The sequence below is a fragment of the Phycodurus eques genome, chromosome 13 (genome assembly GCF_024500275.1).
Source record: "Phycodurus eques isolate BA_2022a chromosome 13, UOR_Pequ_1.1, whole genome shotgun sequence".
In the NCBI taxonomy this organism is placed as follows: domain Eukaryota; kingdom Metazoa; phylum Chordata; class Actinopteri; order Syngnathiformes; family Syngnathidae; genus Phycodurus; species Phycodurus eques.
Window position 1 is genome coordinate 14,166,738 of NC_084537.1, and position 16,988 is coordinate 14,183,725.

General features: G+C 42.4%; 1 protein-coding gene across 1 annotated transcript in view; it reads right to left on the reverse strand.

Annotated features, from left to right (window-relative positions):
* Positions 1 to 5,800: 5,800 nt before the first annotated feature.
* The window catches only part of LOC133411217 (potassium/sodium hyperpolarization-activated cyclic nucleotide-gated channel 2-like), a 46,083-nt gene continuing 34,895 nt past the window's right edge, over positions 5,801 to 16,988 (reverse strand). Inside the window, exons 5-8 of the mRNA XM_061693278.1 lie at positions 14,375 to 14,521; positions 14,045 to 14,285; positions 13,798 to 13,962; positions 5,801 to 12,757 (exon numbers count right to left, since the gene is read on the reverse strand). Coding sequence (XP_061549262.1) covers positions 11,817 to 12,757; positions 13,798 to 13,962; positions 14,045 to 14,285; positions 14,375 to 14,521 — 1,494 coding nt within the window. The 3' untranslated portion in view covers positions 5,801 to 11,816. The remainder of the gene's footprint in view (positions 12,758 to 13,797; positions 13,963 to 14,044; positions 14,286 to 14,374; positions 14,522 to 16,988) is intronic.

A 16,988-nucleotide genomic window follows, 5' to 3' on the forward strand; every position in this document is an offset into this window, starting at 1 on the left:
AAGTAATATTGACTTGACGTTTGACTAACAGTACTTTTACTTAACCCAGGTAATCACTTGACTCAACTTGACTTGCTTGATTTTTGCCACAGTAACTTGGAAATTTCTTGAAATTTAAGACTTGAGACTTACCTACAGTATGATATGGGTTATAGAAAATTGAGGAATGGATGTAATTCACTATATTACACCACATTACGTTCACAATACCCTCTACAAACATGTCAGATGTGTTGAACTACAAACAGTATATTTTGCCGCAAAAGCTCCATATTTTGTCATAATTTCAAAGCAGTTAGGTTGGGTGCATTTTACAGTATTTCAAGTAAACTCGTGAATAAAATAATTTTAGTTTCTTCTTTTCACTCATTTATGCATTGCTTTTCATATAAAATCATTCTATAGTCTTATGAGAACAGGCCCTCCAATATGTTCATAAATTCTGGAAAAGTGGGCTTTCCCTGCTCTGTAAATGGGCCATTGCACGCTCGATTGATTTACCTATTGCCATGATCTTTAAGACGTAATTGTGTCCTTGGACAGAGACTACATTGATCCGTCACAATGGAGTCTCTCTTTTTTTGTCAAAATAAACAGTTAAATAATGTAAAACCCCCTCAGGGGCCATGGATGAGAGTGCCATGATATGATTATTTTTATCCAGATGACACAGTGAGGGGCGGCACGGTGTACAACTGGTTAGAGCGTCAGCCTCACAGGTCTGTGGACCCGGGTTCAATCACCGGCCCCGCCTGTGTGGAGTTTGCATGTTCTCCACGTGCCTGCAGGGGTTTTCTCCGAGCACTCCAGTTTCCTCCCACATCCCAAAAACATGCATTAATTGGTGACTCTAAATTGCCCGTCGGTGTGACTGTGAGCGCGAATGGTTGTTTGTTTGTATGTGCCCTGTGATTGGCTGGCAACCGGTCCAGGGTGTACCCCGCCTCCTGCCCGATGACAGCTGGGATAGGCTCCAGCACGCCCGCGACCCTAGTGAGGAGAAGCGGCTCAGAAAATGGATGGATGGACGGACACAGTGACTGCTACGTTGCTCTTCGCTCTCTCTACTACTGTTTGTTTTTCTCTTCGACCATTTCAAGCTGACGAACTGCTCACTTCCTCCCTAGTCCGCTTCACTGTCCAGTAACTGTGATGCTTCTGCTGAGGCCTGCGGCTGCTGGATGACTGACTCTCTCCCCGCCTTCCGCTGTCTGCCTGTCTTATTCACTGACTCATTCACGGACCCAGAGCTTTAACCAAACGCTAATCCTGATTTCAAATTTGAGATAAGATCCTGTGACGTTTGTCAGCTGCAAAGACACATGGGGGTTCAGCGGGAGGTAAATATACAGTGCAGAGCACAACTACAATACTGTATAACATTGCCAACAACAGTAAAAATAAATAAATACAATTAAATCTAGAGCAAAACTGCTTGTTCGTCCAAACTAGAAGTGGTAAAAGCCGTGGTGGTTGGTGGAGTTTTCTCCAGGTGGGGTGCGATCACAGTCCAGAATTTCAGAGTTTGTTAGCTTTAGCACTAACCACCAGGTTAAATGCCTGGTCTCCCAATCTAGTGGCTCGCGCCATTGCTGAAGAAATACATCCACGTAACATTACAACAATTTCATAATAAGTGTCTGTTTCTCACTAAACAACAGTCACACAAATAAAGACATGACCAACATTTTCGTCATATTTACAGTGTTTCGTAATTACCTTAAATGAGAGTAATTGTGACGTCTTCTGTCATCCATATTATTGAGTAAGTGCGACCACAGCAAGTCAGCATGGTAGCAAGCCAGCAACCATCCATCCATCCATCCATTTTCTGAGCCGCTTTTCCTCACTAGAGTCACAGGCGTGCTGGAGCCTATCCCAGCTGTCATCGGGCAGGAGGCGGGGTACACCCTGAACTGGTTGCCAGCCAATCGCAGGGCACATAGAAACAAACAACCATTCGCACTCACAGTCATGCCTACGGGCAATTTAGAGTCTCCAATTTATGCATGTTTTTGGGATGTGGGAGGAAACCGGAGTGCCCGGAGAAAACCACGGGGAGAACATGCAAACTCCACACAGGCGGGGCCCAGGATTGAACCCGGGTCCTCAGAACCGTGAGGCTGACGCTCTAACGAGTCGGCCACCGTGCCGCCGCCAGCAACCAATGTTAGCAAACTTACCTTCAAAATTGCAGAGCTACGGTGAGTCATAAACTTGAAATAAAGAAATAGTACCGGTAATTGCAGCAGACTTTAACAAGCTTGACTCAACCGGAAGTTGACTTATTATTATTATTATTTTTTTAAGTTTATTGAATTCAACAAAGTGCTGAGTGCATACAGCCAAGTGATATCGGGGCTCGGGGCGCTGGAATGTTGCGCCCTACCTTGGTCCTATTTGTTGAAGAGGAGCAACTGCTCATATCAAATTTATGAGAATAAATGGGTAAAGATTTGTGCGCCCCAAACTGGAAGTGTGTCACTAATCAGCCAATTCACGAGTGAAACAACTTTAATTTAAATGTGTTTAAAGGGTTTAGAAGGGGTATTTTAAGGCTTAATCTAAAAAAATAATAATAATAAAATAAAATTATACGGTCTCTATATCGTAGGTGAGTCTGGACCATAATGCGATGAACAGGAGCATCACTGTATAGGGCCTACTGAAATAATGAGAATTTTGTCTCAATTACTCACAAATTTACTTAATCAGTGTGAAATTTGGACCCGTTTGGTGGAACACAAAGCTGTTATTGTGTTGCATGAAATGGCAGCAGGTGTCAAGTTAATTGTACCTTCTGCCATCCAATGGGAGAGCATTTAATAGGCTTGCCTCTCACAATGTGTCGCTCGCATAGATAGATGAACAAATATGTGTTGTTTGTAGTAAATAAAGAATTATTTTGGACAAAATAATTGAACTTTGATTTTCCGTGGCACACCTGATGATCTCTCACAGTATAGGAATGTTGGAGAAGTTTCATGAACACCAGTTGTTGTGTTTTCGCTAAATCCTACTCCCGCTTAAGCATTTGATGGAGGTAATAATAACCGCACGTATTCCCGCCAAGAGATAAGAAATAATCTAACATCTCCTGTACGCAGACAACAGGATGGTAAAAAAAATAATAAAAAACTAAGAAATTGTTGAAGCCCTGTGCAGTAATAGAGATGGGAGAGTGGGATGATTGGACAGACTAAATACAAAAATGGCCCCGTGGAAGTTCTTCAGGTGGTGAAGGAGATGCTGATATGATTACCGTATTTTCACGAGCATAAGGTGCATAATAAAGCTGTGTTCGCCATCTGTCATCCATGGCTCCCACGCCGCTCGCAACTTCACTTTGAACGCCCTGTTTACACGGATGTCCAGCGGTTAGTCAAGCCTCCCGGAATGATGGCAAGCCCCGAGTTATTGCACTCAGTCAAATGGTGACTGTAGAGACGCTTCTACCGGCTTTTCTTTGCTCATTAATCCATTGCTCGAGTTGGTCTTCCAACTCGGGCCACCTAGCCTTGTTTCCACAGAAACTCAGCTTTGTCTTCTTGACTTGGCGGAGCTTGTTTTCCTGCTTCCTCCACTTAAGAACCATGGATACGTTGATCTTGAATTCTCTCACAGCTGCTCGATTCCCATGTTCCTCCACGTAACTAATAGCTTGCAGTTTAAACTGTGCTCCGTAAGCGTGTCTCTTCGTAGGTGCCATTTTCGGGGGTCCTTAACCAAACCGATGCACGTACCGGAACTATATACCTACTGGGGCTGTGTCTTTAGCGTCCTCTGTCACGCGCACCCTTCCCCCTTTACGTCCGCATGCTGTCCTCAGCCACGTCCGCCTTCCTCTATATAAGCAGCGTGTTGGCAGGAAATGCTCCCAGTCAATCAAGCGGAGCGCTCATTAAAGTCACACAACATTTACAGATTTTGGAACTCGGTGCACACATAAGGCGCGCCGCATTATAAGGCGCCCCGTCCATTTTGGAGAATATTTAAGACTTTTAAGTGCGCCTCATGGTCGTGAAAATACGGTAATTGAAGTAGGACAGCCAGGGACACAGCAGAGAGCCGCCACTGCAGCGAGAACAAGGTATAGAGGACAACCATCGGATGTGTACAATATGAAATTGGATACGCTCACTACTTAGTGTTGCCAACTTTGTGTGCGGAGGGACACTTTCTCTCACAGCAGTCAGGGATTTGTCTGCTCACTGAATAACAATGACACGGATGGATGGATGGATGGATGATGATGATGCATGGACTGATGGATATATAGATAGATAGATAGATAGATAGACAGACAGACAGACTCAAACATTGCTGGATGAATCGCACAACTGATAAACTCTGTGCAAAGGAGATGCACTGATACTAAGCAGATACTGACTGGTTTAACTCTAATATCAGACTCACCAGACATGAACCTCACCATATGTCCCTGAAGGCACAATGCATGTGTTGCACTGTGTGAGGCAAATGGTTCTCACAACACATACTGACTGGTATTCTGAATCCCCAGTAGCCCCATAATACTGTAAAACGACATGTTTAGAGTGGCCTTCTATTGTGGGCAGCCTAAGGCACACCTATGCAATAAACATGCTGTCTAAACAGCATCTTGCCACACCTGTGAAGTGTATGATTATCTCGGCAAAGGAGTGTTTACCAACACGGATTTAGACATTTGTGAACAATATTTGAGAAAAACAGGCCAGAGTAAATATTACATTTATATTTTTGTTCAGTGTAGATAGTTGGATAGAATATGTCAGTACAGCAGAAGAATGAGAGAAAGCGCGAGAGCGAGCATGTGTCACGTCAAGGCAGAACTATTTAAACGCACTGCGGATGGCCTCGCCCATATTTGTAGCAACACAATGTTGAGCTCGGTGTTAAAACACTTCACCTTGCATGTAATTTTAATCTTCCTGTCTCTGTGTGCATAATCAGTGAAGATCCAGGCGCCTGTGTGTATGTGTTTAAAGGAAACAGACGTAGAAAGAATGGGTGGGTGCTGCTCCCAGGCTGCTAGAAGAGTGTGTCCTTGGACTGCCCTCATCTCTGACGCACACACACCCACCCACCCTTTCACGCACAAGAACACACATACACATTTACACACACACACACACACACAACAGCCACCGCTTCATTTGCTCTCTTTTCACATAAGCAAAATATAAGTGTAGGGCCTGCATATAAACACTCAATGTGAGGTATAGTTATAGGGGAAAATGTATTGTGCTGATTATATTAATGTATGTTTGCATACATATAGACACATAGAGAAAAAACCTTTAGACTGAGCTCAGACATCTCATCAGGGATGCAGCAGAGCCCCTGTCTGCAGAGAGAGATCTCAACTGATGTGGGGTGCAATGAGGGTGGAGGGTCCGCTGGCTGATTTACAAGGTTGAGGTGTGCATGCCGTTTGCCTGTCATGTTTGCGGGATCTTTGAGGAAATGCACAAAAACACAACCACAAGGAATCATTATGCCAATGCGCTCATATTTTTATTGCACAACAATTGAATCGTCTTTTTACGAACGCATAAACAACATTGCCACTGACTGACAGACCATCTTATTGAGCGAGACCAGGGTGTGGCTCCGTGTTGTCGGCTATAGCAGAGGTGGTGGACATGACAGCCTTTTTTGGATGCGAGCTCAACTCGGGCCACACTTGGAGCTGCTTTGAGCCTGGGTTGTTTGTAGACGTCAACTTAAACACAGCCGGAGTTGAGAAACACTTTTTTAAAGCAGAAGATGGTTGCAGACTAAGCCCCCACACCCACCCACCCCCATGCAAAGGGAGACGACACTTTTCTTGCGTCACATAGTCTGTGCTGTTTTCTACATGTTGCTGGTAAAGTATCTCTGGTTACAAAGCTGAGAGCTATGGAATGCTACTTGCATGTGCTCGAGTCATTTGCAGGAGATTTACACAGTTTTGTTCTTTCTTATACAGTGGTGCCTTGTTTTTCGAGATATGAGCCGTCGTTCAACCGATTTTTTGCTTTGACTTGCGAGCACAGACTCCACACACTTTACAATAAGCAGTAGTTTGGCAAATAGTGAACAGCTAATCCAAAAAAAGGCTTCAAACTGTTTAATGCCATTCCAAGTTGAAGTTTACTGTCAAACTAAATATAAGACAAAGAGAACCAAACCTTGGGTATTTAAAACAACTAAACAACTGTTTAAAGAAAGGCCCTGTTAGCTTAATGCTAACACTAATTAGCATCGATGTTTCGGTGCTTTAACCCCTTAAGCAACAACATAACAGTACTCATTCATATACTCTTTGTCCTTTGTGTGGAATGACCAACATTAGCGAGAGTAGTTGAGACGTTATTATGAATCCCACTTCCATTCCAAGAAAGACACGCCCTGCTGCAATATGACTGGCTGCTGCAAAGAGAGAAGGACTGCCGAGAATAAGAATAAGAAGTGGGATTCTTCACAACTCCTCAATGCAGGGTATTTCCGTCTGTCTGTCTTATACTGCAACCATCATTTAATCAATTCATTGTGACAAAAACTTTATCCATCCATCCATTTTCTGAGCCGCTCCTTCTCACTAGGGTCGCGGGCGTGCTGGAGCCTATTCCAGCTATCATTGGGCAGGAGGCGGGGTACACCCTGAACTGGTTGCCAGCCAGTCGCAAGGCACATACAAACAAACAACCATTCGCACTCACAGTCACACCGACGGGCAATTTAGAGTCACCAATTAATGCATGTTTTTGGGATGTGGGAGGAAACTGGAGTCCCCAGAGAAAACCCACGAAGGCACGTGGAGAACATGCAAACTCCACACAGGCGGGGCCGGGGATTGAACCCAGGTCCACAGAACTGTGAGGCTGACGCTCTAACCAGTCGACCACCGTGCCGCCACAAAAACTTGATTATTATCCATCCATCCATCCATCCATCCATCCATCCATCCATCCATCCATCCATCCATCCATCCATCCATCCATCCATCCATCCATCCATCCATCCATTTTCTGAGCCGCTTCTCCTCACTAGGGTCTCGGGCGTGCTGGAGCCTATCCCAGCTGTCATCGGGCAGGAGGCGGGATACACCCTGAACTGGCTGCCAGCCAATTGCAGGGCACATACAAACAAACAACCATTCGCACTCACATTCACACCTACGGGCAATTTAGAGTTGTCAATTAACCGACCATACATGTTTTTGGGATGTGGGAGGAAACCGGAGTGCCCGGAAAAAATCCACACAGGCACGGGGAGAACATGCAAACTCCACACAGATGGGGCCGGGGATTGAACCAGAACTGTGAGGCAGATGCTCTAACCAGTTGACTACCGTGCCGCCACAAAAACTTTATTAAATCTATTTAATTATGTAATTACTCTATGTTTTCATGAAGTACAATATTATGGAGTTATTTCTCCTCATTAAAATACACAATACAATTTTTTTTTTTTTTTGGGGTGGGTGGAATGGTGGTTTTAATGGCATTTCAATAAATTGAATGGGAAATGGGGAAAGATTATTTGAGATTTGCGTGTTTTGAGTTACGAGCATAGTCATGGAACGGATTAACCCATATCTCAAGTAATCGAGTGACTGTGTAAAAACTGCCTGGCTTTTGCTCACGTGTATTTCAAGCTCTACCTAAATAAAATCGTACAGTATTCTCAAGTGGGACCAACGTTATGAAAGGAAAGGCACGGGAACACACACGCACAAACTCAAGCACACCATACAGTGAGTCCTGAAGCGGAGAGAAGGCTTAGGTCAGCTAATCGGGCTACAGTAGCTACGAGACAAAGGGTTGAACTGCTAAATGAAGTAATTGTACAGTGGTTGGTATGCGACAATGTCTAGAGTTGAAGGTCCCACTTAGAATCACTGGACAAATAAAAGCATGCACTCACCTATTGTGTGTCAAAGTAACCCAATTAGGACACTGGTTTGTGACGTTTTTTTTGTGATCAGCGTGCAATCAACATCGGTGTTAAAAAACAAAAAACAAAAGAACTATGCAGCAATTTTCCAGCATGTGCCTACATTCTCTATTGTGCAGGCATCTCCACTTGCATTATTTTCATTGTAATTTCGTCATTTAATCTAACGTCGAGACTGTTGATATCCACCAGAAACCTGTCAGAGCGAACTCCTCTCACTGTATAAAATAGTTCTTGTACACCAGGTTGTGGTAAAAACACAACAATGTGCCCCACATCTCTGTGTATAGCATATATACAGAACATAAAAGTACGGAGTACATCGCGCATGGTGTTGGAAGGCTCAAACCAACAAAAATGTGCAATATTGTGATTTCCCTTATCAGGGAAAATAATAAATACTGACATTGTCATTTTTAAGTTAGCAATACTAGTCTTCAGGTAATGTTTTTTTCTTTCTTCATTTCTTTTTTTTTTTTTTTTACATATTTTGCAAGTTAAAAAAAAACATTTGCATTTTTACAGGCACATACATACCACAAAAATAGACTATGTGGAAACTAGATATACTAGGCACAAGGTATATACAGTCCATGTGCATGGGGGCACATTGTAAAAACAAAAAAACAAACACACTATAAGGACAAATCAAAAGACACATTTATAAATAAAATTAAGACCCTGATTTGCTAATGCATCAACACCAAGGCATTCAGTACCTTTTATATCTGGTACAGCAACAAATGAGAGGTTTGAGTCTTTGATGCTCTCAATAATTGTCAGTCAGTGTCAAAAATATGTGAGAGGTTCTCATCCCACCTGACAGTAAGGTCCAGAAGCAGCACTCGGAACCCCCCGACCAGTTGGGGTGGGGGTGGGGAAGGACACAGCTATACGACACTATCACACCTAAAGCATGTATGTGCTTGGCCGTAACGGTCAATGGTTCTGGTTCTGGGATGTCATACTTTCCATAGGAGTGACTTACGTACTACTTACTGAATGGATGCAATGGAATAGTGTCTGATATTGCCTGGAACATTAGCTCTTTAGCTCTCCGACCGTCTTTGCTCTCACTGACTGTGGATCCCTTCAAATAATATCAGCACAGTCCTGATAGCAGCTTAATAGGGCAAACTCTGGTATTAGCAGAAAAGGAACAGGGAAGAGGACCAATTGATTGCACTGGAACAGCATTGAAGAACACGACAAGCTACGGACTCAAATGGACTAGATTAATTCACAATCGTATTGGCCTTTCGGCATGCACTGTACTGTACTGTACCTTTCCCATAGGAAAAAAAGCAATAGAAAGTTGCTGATGAATGAGGGCCACAGCATTGTGACCAACTATGACAAAGGTTTAGTGCATGTTAGTCAGTGAACACAACTTGACGATGTCCGACATTAAAAAAGAGTTTTTCAAGCTATGAGATGAAGCCCTTAGATAAAAACAATCACCTACACCTTGTTTTAAGGGTTCTCAGAAGACGTTGTTAAAACCTGGCAGCATCACATGGTGGAGTAATGTAGAACCAATTTCAGGGTTGTGACTCAGCCCGGACAATTTAAATTGAATGGCGTCGCATCGTTCAATCAACACGTTGATTATGGGGAGAATAGACAAGTGTACGTCAATCAATGGGCCACTTGGCTGCAGCAATCAATACATATCTTTATCTAGAAAGGAAGCAAACCTGAGTGATAAGTCCATCGCATCAGTTTTTCTCGTTAGGCTCCGGATCGATGCTAACGGCAGTAAAGTTGAAAAAGGCGTTGTTTGTAGAACGCACTAAATCAGCTTCTGAGAAAAACAGAATTGAATCCACTTTTCTCCGACTTAACTACATAATTGGTCCAGGAGAAGTCACGTGACCATTTTTAGGGGAATGGAGCATTGATTTTCATTTTGATTACAAGGTTGTAGTGCAACACAAGGGGCTTAATAATGGGATCTCCTCCTCCTCCTTCTCCTTCCCCTATCAACAACTTGGACTTGTTCGACCTCACTAAATTGATTATTAATTTTTTTAAAGAATGTTTGATGTGGTGATGGGGTGTTGGTAGTAGCATACAGGACAAACACAGCAACCTGGAGAAGCATCATCAAGATTTCTTAAAAAGACACGCAGCAACAACATACAGCAACCCCCTTGCATCATAAAAGCCTATTCAAATGATCATCCCTTTATTTACATGGCAGTTCGTATCTGATTAGCTGTCTTCCTCCGCGTATGGCATACATTCAGTAAGAGAAGGATGTGAATAATTCGAGAAGAACTAGAACCAAAGCCTTGACTTAATCTTCCGATTGGAATAGTCATTTTGAACCCAAATGTTGAGACATTCATTGTAGTTTGGGGACAATTGCGGCCGATTGACTTCAACGTGGAGCAGAGTTTTTCTTAAAGGCGTTGCCATGTTTTACTCCAAATGCCCCCACTTGGACAAGTGAAGTCGCTAAAATGGGCTTTAAAGTGACAACGTGTTGATTCTTCTAGTTGCTCTGAACCGGCTTATTCAATATTTTTTTTCTGTTGTTGATTTTCTTTCTTCCAAAAATGAAACCGCACAGCCTCCAATCCCTTCAAATATTTTTGGTTAAGGTAACAACATGGTCACTGGATTACAATAGCTCAAGTGAAGCCACAACAGCTGCTGGATTCTTTAAAAGTTCACGTTAAAAACAAAGGAGAAAGAAATCACTTTCCTGTACAGCTTATGTTTAGATATCTATATTCATGTATTTATATATTTATATATAGGCAGGGTAGAGTATTGCAGAATTATATTGCATGTGTTAATCAATAAACCTAGACAAAAACAAGCAAGTATACACTATGAGATGTTCTCCGATGTCTCCTTTCGATAAAGTTGGAATTATTTAAGCGCCTTTGCCTCCAGGCTTACAATCGGAATGAGGAGCAAAACGTCGGACCACTTGGCAGATGTTTCACGAGAAGTGGTCAGAGACGCTGCCTGCATGCTAAACTAATTAGCCCTGACGAAGCAGAGTGAAAGAGAGCGTGTGTCCATTCTCCGAAAACAAAAGCTCAAAACATACCAACAAACCCACGCACACAAACGTACACCCACGGATATACATACTCACAAACCAAATATATGGCTTCTAACATTGAATCAAGGCATTTAAATAAATGGCATTTTCTTCTATGTTTCTTTTTTAGTTGATACAGACACAACCAGACTTTGTGTTCAAGCTCAACTTTGGTTTGGGTAGATACAATGAATATAATATTCCTCCGTACTTTTCTTTTTTTTTTTTTTCCTCTCTTTATCAAATATTTACACTTCGATGTAAGATCGACCAGCGGTCTACAACATTATTTTTTCCACTACTACAGTATTTGAAACAAAATGAAGAGCAATGTGTTATTTTGCTACGACAGCTTACACGGAAAAGAAAATACACTTCAAACTCTTGAACATTTAAAATGTCATGTGACCTCAAGTCCCTGATTTTCATGTTTAAGTCCAGCTCTTGCTAGATTGCATTGCATGGATTCTACACAGTATGCAAATGTTACATCATCATACCTTTCTAAATATCTTTACAATAAAGACAGTGATATACAGTAGGTTTTTTGGAAGCAGAGTGTAAGGGGTGATACTAAGAATAAAGGTGCTGGAAAAGTAGACTAGACCAGTTCAACCTCACGTAATACTAGTTTCATTGTATAGCCTTCTCCTCGCTCAAAGTCCCAAAACATTGAGACGTGTCTCCTTCAGCTGACATCCAGCCCCAATGACTAGTGCCGCCAGCAACAGCCGAATGGTAATTGGGATCACTGAGATTGACCCAAAACAAACAGATTCACCTACAAAAAAGGCCTCTTTCCTGAAATGGACCAGGGTCACAAGTTGGAAGACAGCCGGGATCTGGCAGAGTCTAGCTCTGGAAGGCTGACAATTGAATCCTTCTTGGGAACGCCAGAGTCTGGAGGTCCTGATCCAGCAGCCACTGCTACTGCCCCCGTTGCAGCAGGTCCACTGGGAGGAGGTGTGGAGGCGAAGGCTACCCTCTGTTGAGTGCCCGCTGATCTCCCCACCCCAGAGGGCCCGGGTAAGTTAGGGTGTGGGGGTCCAATGGAGGTGTTGGAGGTGCGGGTCGAGGGAGGAGGGCTGGGGACCGCAGATGCAGCTTGCGGCCCTCCCTCCTGGGGGAGTGAAGGCTGGGAGGCAGACAGTGCACGGGTATCCTGGCTCAAGCTCCCTGTGTGAAGGGAGTGGGTGCTCTTGTGTGAGGCAGGCCTCTGATGGGTCTGTGTGGGACTGGGTACATGGTGCTGTACTAAAGACAACTGGGACCCCGAGGGGCCCACGCTGGCCATGTACTGGAAAGTCCGTCCTGAAGCGGCTAAAGGGCTTTGGACGGGCGGGCTGGAGATTGCGGATCCAAATGCCCCTCCGAACGTCTGAGGGGGTTGTGACTGAAGAGGAGACATAGAGACTGGGCTTTGTAAGTTCTGCATCACCTGGAACCTTCGCACCATACGAGGAGACTGTAAAGTCCCCGGACCCACGAGCGGACTCGCCATTTGAGGACAGAAGCTCATGGCGACAGCCTGCTGGAGGGTGGCGATAGCGGAACCAGTCTGGGACTGGCCAGGGGGAGCAAAGATACCACCGATGGAGGGGGTCATCGACATTGCCCGTGGCCTCTGCAGGTCCACAAGCTTCACCATCTCACGATCGTATTTGACGATCTCTTGGATCATCTCGTTCTCGCGGTTGTTGAAGACACCAGAGTTGAGATCGTGCTGAACCTTGTGCATCAGGATGGAATTCTTTTTACCTAAAGAAGGTAAAAAAAAAAGTGAAATCATTATTTGTATTGTAATAAATTATTCCCAACAGTGTATTCTCTTCATGTCATAGTATTTCTCTTGGCTACACTGCTTCCACGATTCACATTTCAGCCTCTATCTGTTGCCATGTCAGTCTAATCTGCCCAGGGTCATCAGAATGAGTAGTGATGACTGATGTAAGTTAACTATATTAGGAATGGGACTGTTTCGTTAACCAGTCAGATTTCAAACTTGGCCTAACAGTTTTCCATCCTATGATTGGTTGGTCAAAGCAAGACTGTTATAGCCAAGTTCGACTGTTTATGGCAGTCTGATTTTTTTCATGCCAACAAAGGCTGACAGTGAAGAAGAAATGGACTTGGTCTCAAACATGCTTAAAAATAACATTGTCAAGGCATACTTTTCCAGAAAAAGTAGACACTGTGAGGTACCATATTGTTTTTGTATAGAATTGTTGGATTTCTATAACTGCGACATCACATAGTGTTGATATTAAGAGGTGGATTAAGGTAAATCCCCACTGGAAACCCAGGGAGCAAATGCATCACTCATGTAATGACTCTGACTCAGAACTAACTGTAGAAACTGAAATAATAATAATCTCGTCTCATTTACTACTTACTTAATCACTTAATAACATCATCAATGTAAATGCTGAGTCTGTTTATTGACCGCAAAGCTATTACTTTGTTGTATGAATGGCAACAGGTAGAGACAGGTTAATTGAACCTTCTACCATCTAGTAGGAGAGCATTTAATTATTCTGCATGTCACAATACGTCGCTGGCATAGATAGATGGACAAAGATACATTCTTTGTAGTAAATAATTTCAAGATCAATTTAGTGAAAACAATTGCTGAGGAAGTTCTAACTTACACATTCCATTTCCTGTGCTTTAAGTCTTCTGAGTGGAGCAATAATTTTGTTGTTTTATGTCACTGTATTGTGTGTGTTCCTTATTCTCTTGGTGAGATGACTTGTAAAATAGCTATTGATCATAAAGCTGTTTTAATCCCTCTTTCTTACCTATGCGATCTAAACGATCAATAGCCACCGTCTCAAAGGCTCGTCTCATCATGGGATATTCTTCCAGCACCTCATTGAAGTGGTCGACAGACAGAGAGTAGAGTCGACAGTACGTCTCTGCTCGGACGCTGGCCGTCCGTCGACCCCTCGTCAACAGACAGATCTCTGAAACATTATGCTGCAGTTAAAAAAAAAAAAAAAAAAAACAGCCTTGTAACATGTTAAGAAGAAAGCGATTGTATCTTACCTCCAAAATATGAGCCATCAGAGAGTTTCATTGCAAGTGTGCCTTTAGTGATGACACTGCACACTCCGTGCTGGATGAAGTACATTTTCTTTCCAATGGTGCCTTCCCGTATGATGTAATCATGTGGCTGGAATACCTCAAAGTGCAGTTTAGTCAACATGGCCGTGACAAAATTTGGCTCTGCGTTGGCAAACAGGGGCATGGAGGCCACCAGCTTGCGACAATTGAAGTTGACAATTTCCTGAAGGAGGAACAATGAGCAAGATGTGATGCGATCAAAGATAACAACACGGAGATGCGTACACAAATTGTGCAATTTGTGCGTCTCACCTCTCGCAGTGGCTCGCTGAGTTCTCCCAGAATGCTCTCCTCATCAAACATCTTGCCCTGGTATCTGTGCTCGTAATAGTCGTGGATCTTCTGACGGAAGTCGGCAGGCAGTTTGTGGAAGGACATGTACTGCTCCACTTGTTTGTACTGTAGGAAGGAGCAGGTTGGACAAAGTCAGTACAGTATTCTGTAGTATTCCACTGGACACTTTATTCGGTGACCAGATTAATGAGATCCAATATAAGAACTCTCTCAAAGATTCATGCTTCTTCTCGCACTGTTAAAATATAGGTATTCTATACTGTTGTTTATAACCTCATAAATATTTTTTTAGTGAGAGAATAAGAAGGGAGATCTTGTTGCTGTCTCTCTCATATAATATTATCACTTTGCTGTAAGACAAAGTAAGATGTCTGCGTTGGGGGAGGGGGTGCCAGTTGCATTAGGCAGATAACTGCCTGTTCATGTGTGATGTAGAAAAAGACACTTCTTCGCAGCAGCCATCCCGGTAGTATTTGAACCAAGTCCTTGCGTGCAACTTTTCATTAAATGGTATCGCTCATTATTCTCAAAGTATTTTTCTTGTCTTTAGTCTACTAAAGGGTTAATATTTTTCCCTTGTCAAGAACAAAACGTGTATTATTATTACAAAAATATGGTCCTACTTTTTTCAAGAATACATGGCTTTTCTGGAATATAGTTCTATTTTTTAGAGAACAAATTAGTGTTTTTCAGCTGTAATGTTAAGGTTGAAGTTATATTTTTTAAATGCACTTATTATATGACTTTCTTCCCTCATTAAACTTTGACTTTAATATCATATTACAACTTTATCTTGGAAAAATACAACTTTATTCCTGTAAGATTCTGACTTATACTGAAAAAAATTACATCTTTCTTCTTGTAGCGATTACTGTACAACCTTTTTTTGGCGGGGGTGGGAATACAACCCAGTTCTCTTGACATTGCTATTTTTTCCCCTAAAAATATGAATATGTAGTTATTATTGTAACTGACTTTTTTTCTCAAATTAGGCAACTTTTAAATTCCTAGGGCATTTAGGGATACACGTGGTCGTTACGTTTAATTAGCGTTAGATTCATGAGGGTGTCGTTGGAAAAAAATCTTCCCTGTAAGGTGTCTCTGGAGACAAAAAGTTTGGGAACTCTGATGGTTCCCAGGTATCCCACAAGGACCATGAATAGTCACCGAACCTGTTTTATAAATAGCTTACCAGTGATGGAACATTGTAATTTCACAGAAATGTTGTAGAAGTGATCATCTGAAAATGTAAACACATGCCGAGATTTATAGAAAGAAAGTGTTGCGTATTGATATTTATCCATTTCCTAACTTGTTAAATCATATAATTAAAGGTAATTTGAGCAGCACTCTTATATCTGCCATTGCACAGAATACAATCGACTCATGTCAGGCAATTGTTCTGCTAAAATACACACATGAATGACAGAACATATTCATCTATCAATTTTTAATAGCGCTGGTCCTCAATCGGGTCATGGGTGAACTAGAGCTTATTCTACCCAACTTTGGGCGAGAGGCGGGATACACCCTGGAGAGGTCGCAAGTGAATCGCACTGCAAATAACCAGTCACACCTACACTCACACTAATGCATGATCTAGAGCAGGGGTGTCAAACTCATTTTTGTCGCGAGCCACATTGTAGTTACGGTTTCCCTCAGAGGGCCGTTATGACTGTGAAACCACAAAAATCTTTAATTGCCTCATCATATTTACACACGAAGTGTATGAACTAGTTTTGGAATCAGAAATCAAGGTTTTTCAACTTTTATTAATGTTTGGTAACACAAAAATGCTTACAATATGTCAACATTATAATTTATGATATATGACGATTTGAAATTTTGGTACAGATTTTAACAAGAATCATGGAAGTTGACACACATGATTTTGCCTTTGTGGGCCACATAAAATCATGTGGCGGGCCGGATCTGGCCCCTGGGCCTTGGGTTTGACACCTGTGATCTAGCGTGTTCAATGAACCTAACATGCATTGTTTTTGGAATGCCGGAGCCGAGATTCAAACCCCAAACCTCACTGTCAGGCACGCATGCTAACCACTAGCACACCGTGCTGCACCTTGAACACAAAGTTATTATTCTGTTGTATGAATGCATTAGTTAAATGTACCTTCTTCCATTTAGTGAAAGCATTTCATTGTTGAGCCTCTCACTATAGGATATATACTATATATTCATTCCAGGAAAACTACAGTATGGTGGACTCACCCATTCACATATTTTTTGGGGGGAACCGAACCTCTTATTTACTGAAAAATCCATCTATTTGCTCTCTTGGTGCTCAGGCACTACATTGAAATGAGTTGAGGAGCTCCATTTAGACAGAGGTAGTGCTTTGCTTCCATCTTGTGGCATCCATATGCAAATATAAACGTTTTTAGGGGCAGTCAATCACTCACAGATTTCTACTGAAACACTGTCACAATATACACTTACCAATATGCCACAAAGTTAGACTAATACCTCTCTGACAGTGTCAATCATAACTGAGCGTTATCATCATTAAGGCAGAATTGATCTCTTTATATTGTGCAAGCCTTTCGCACAACAC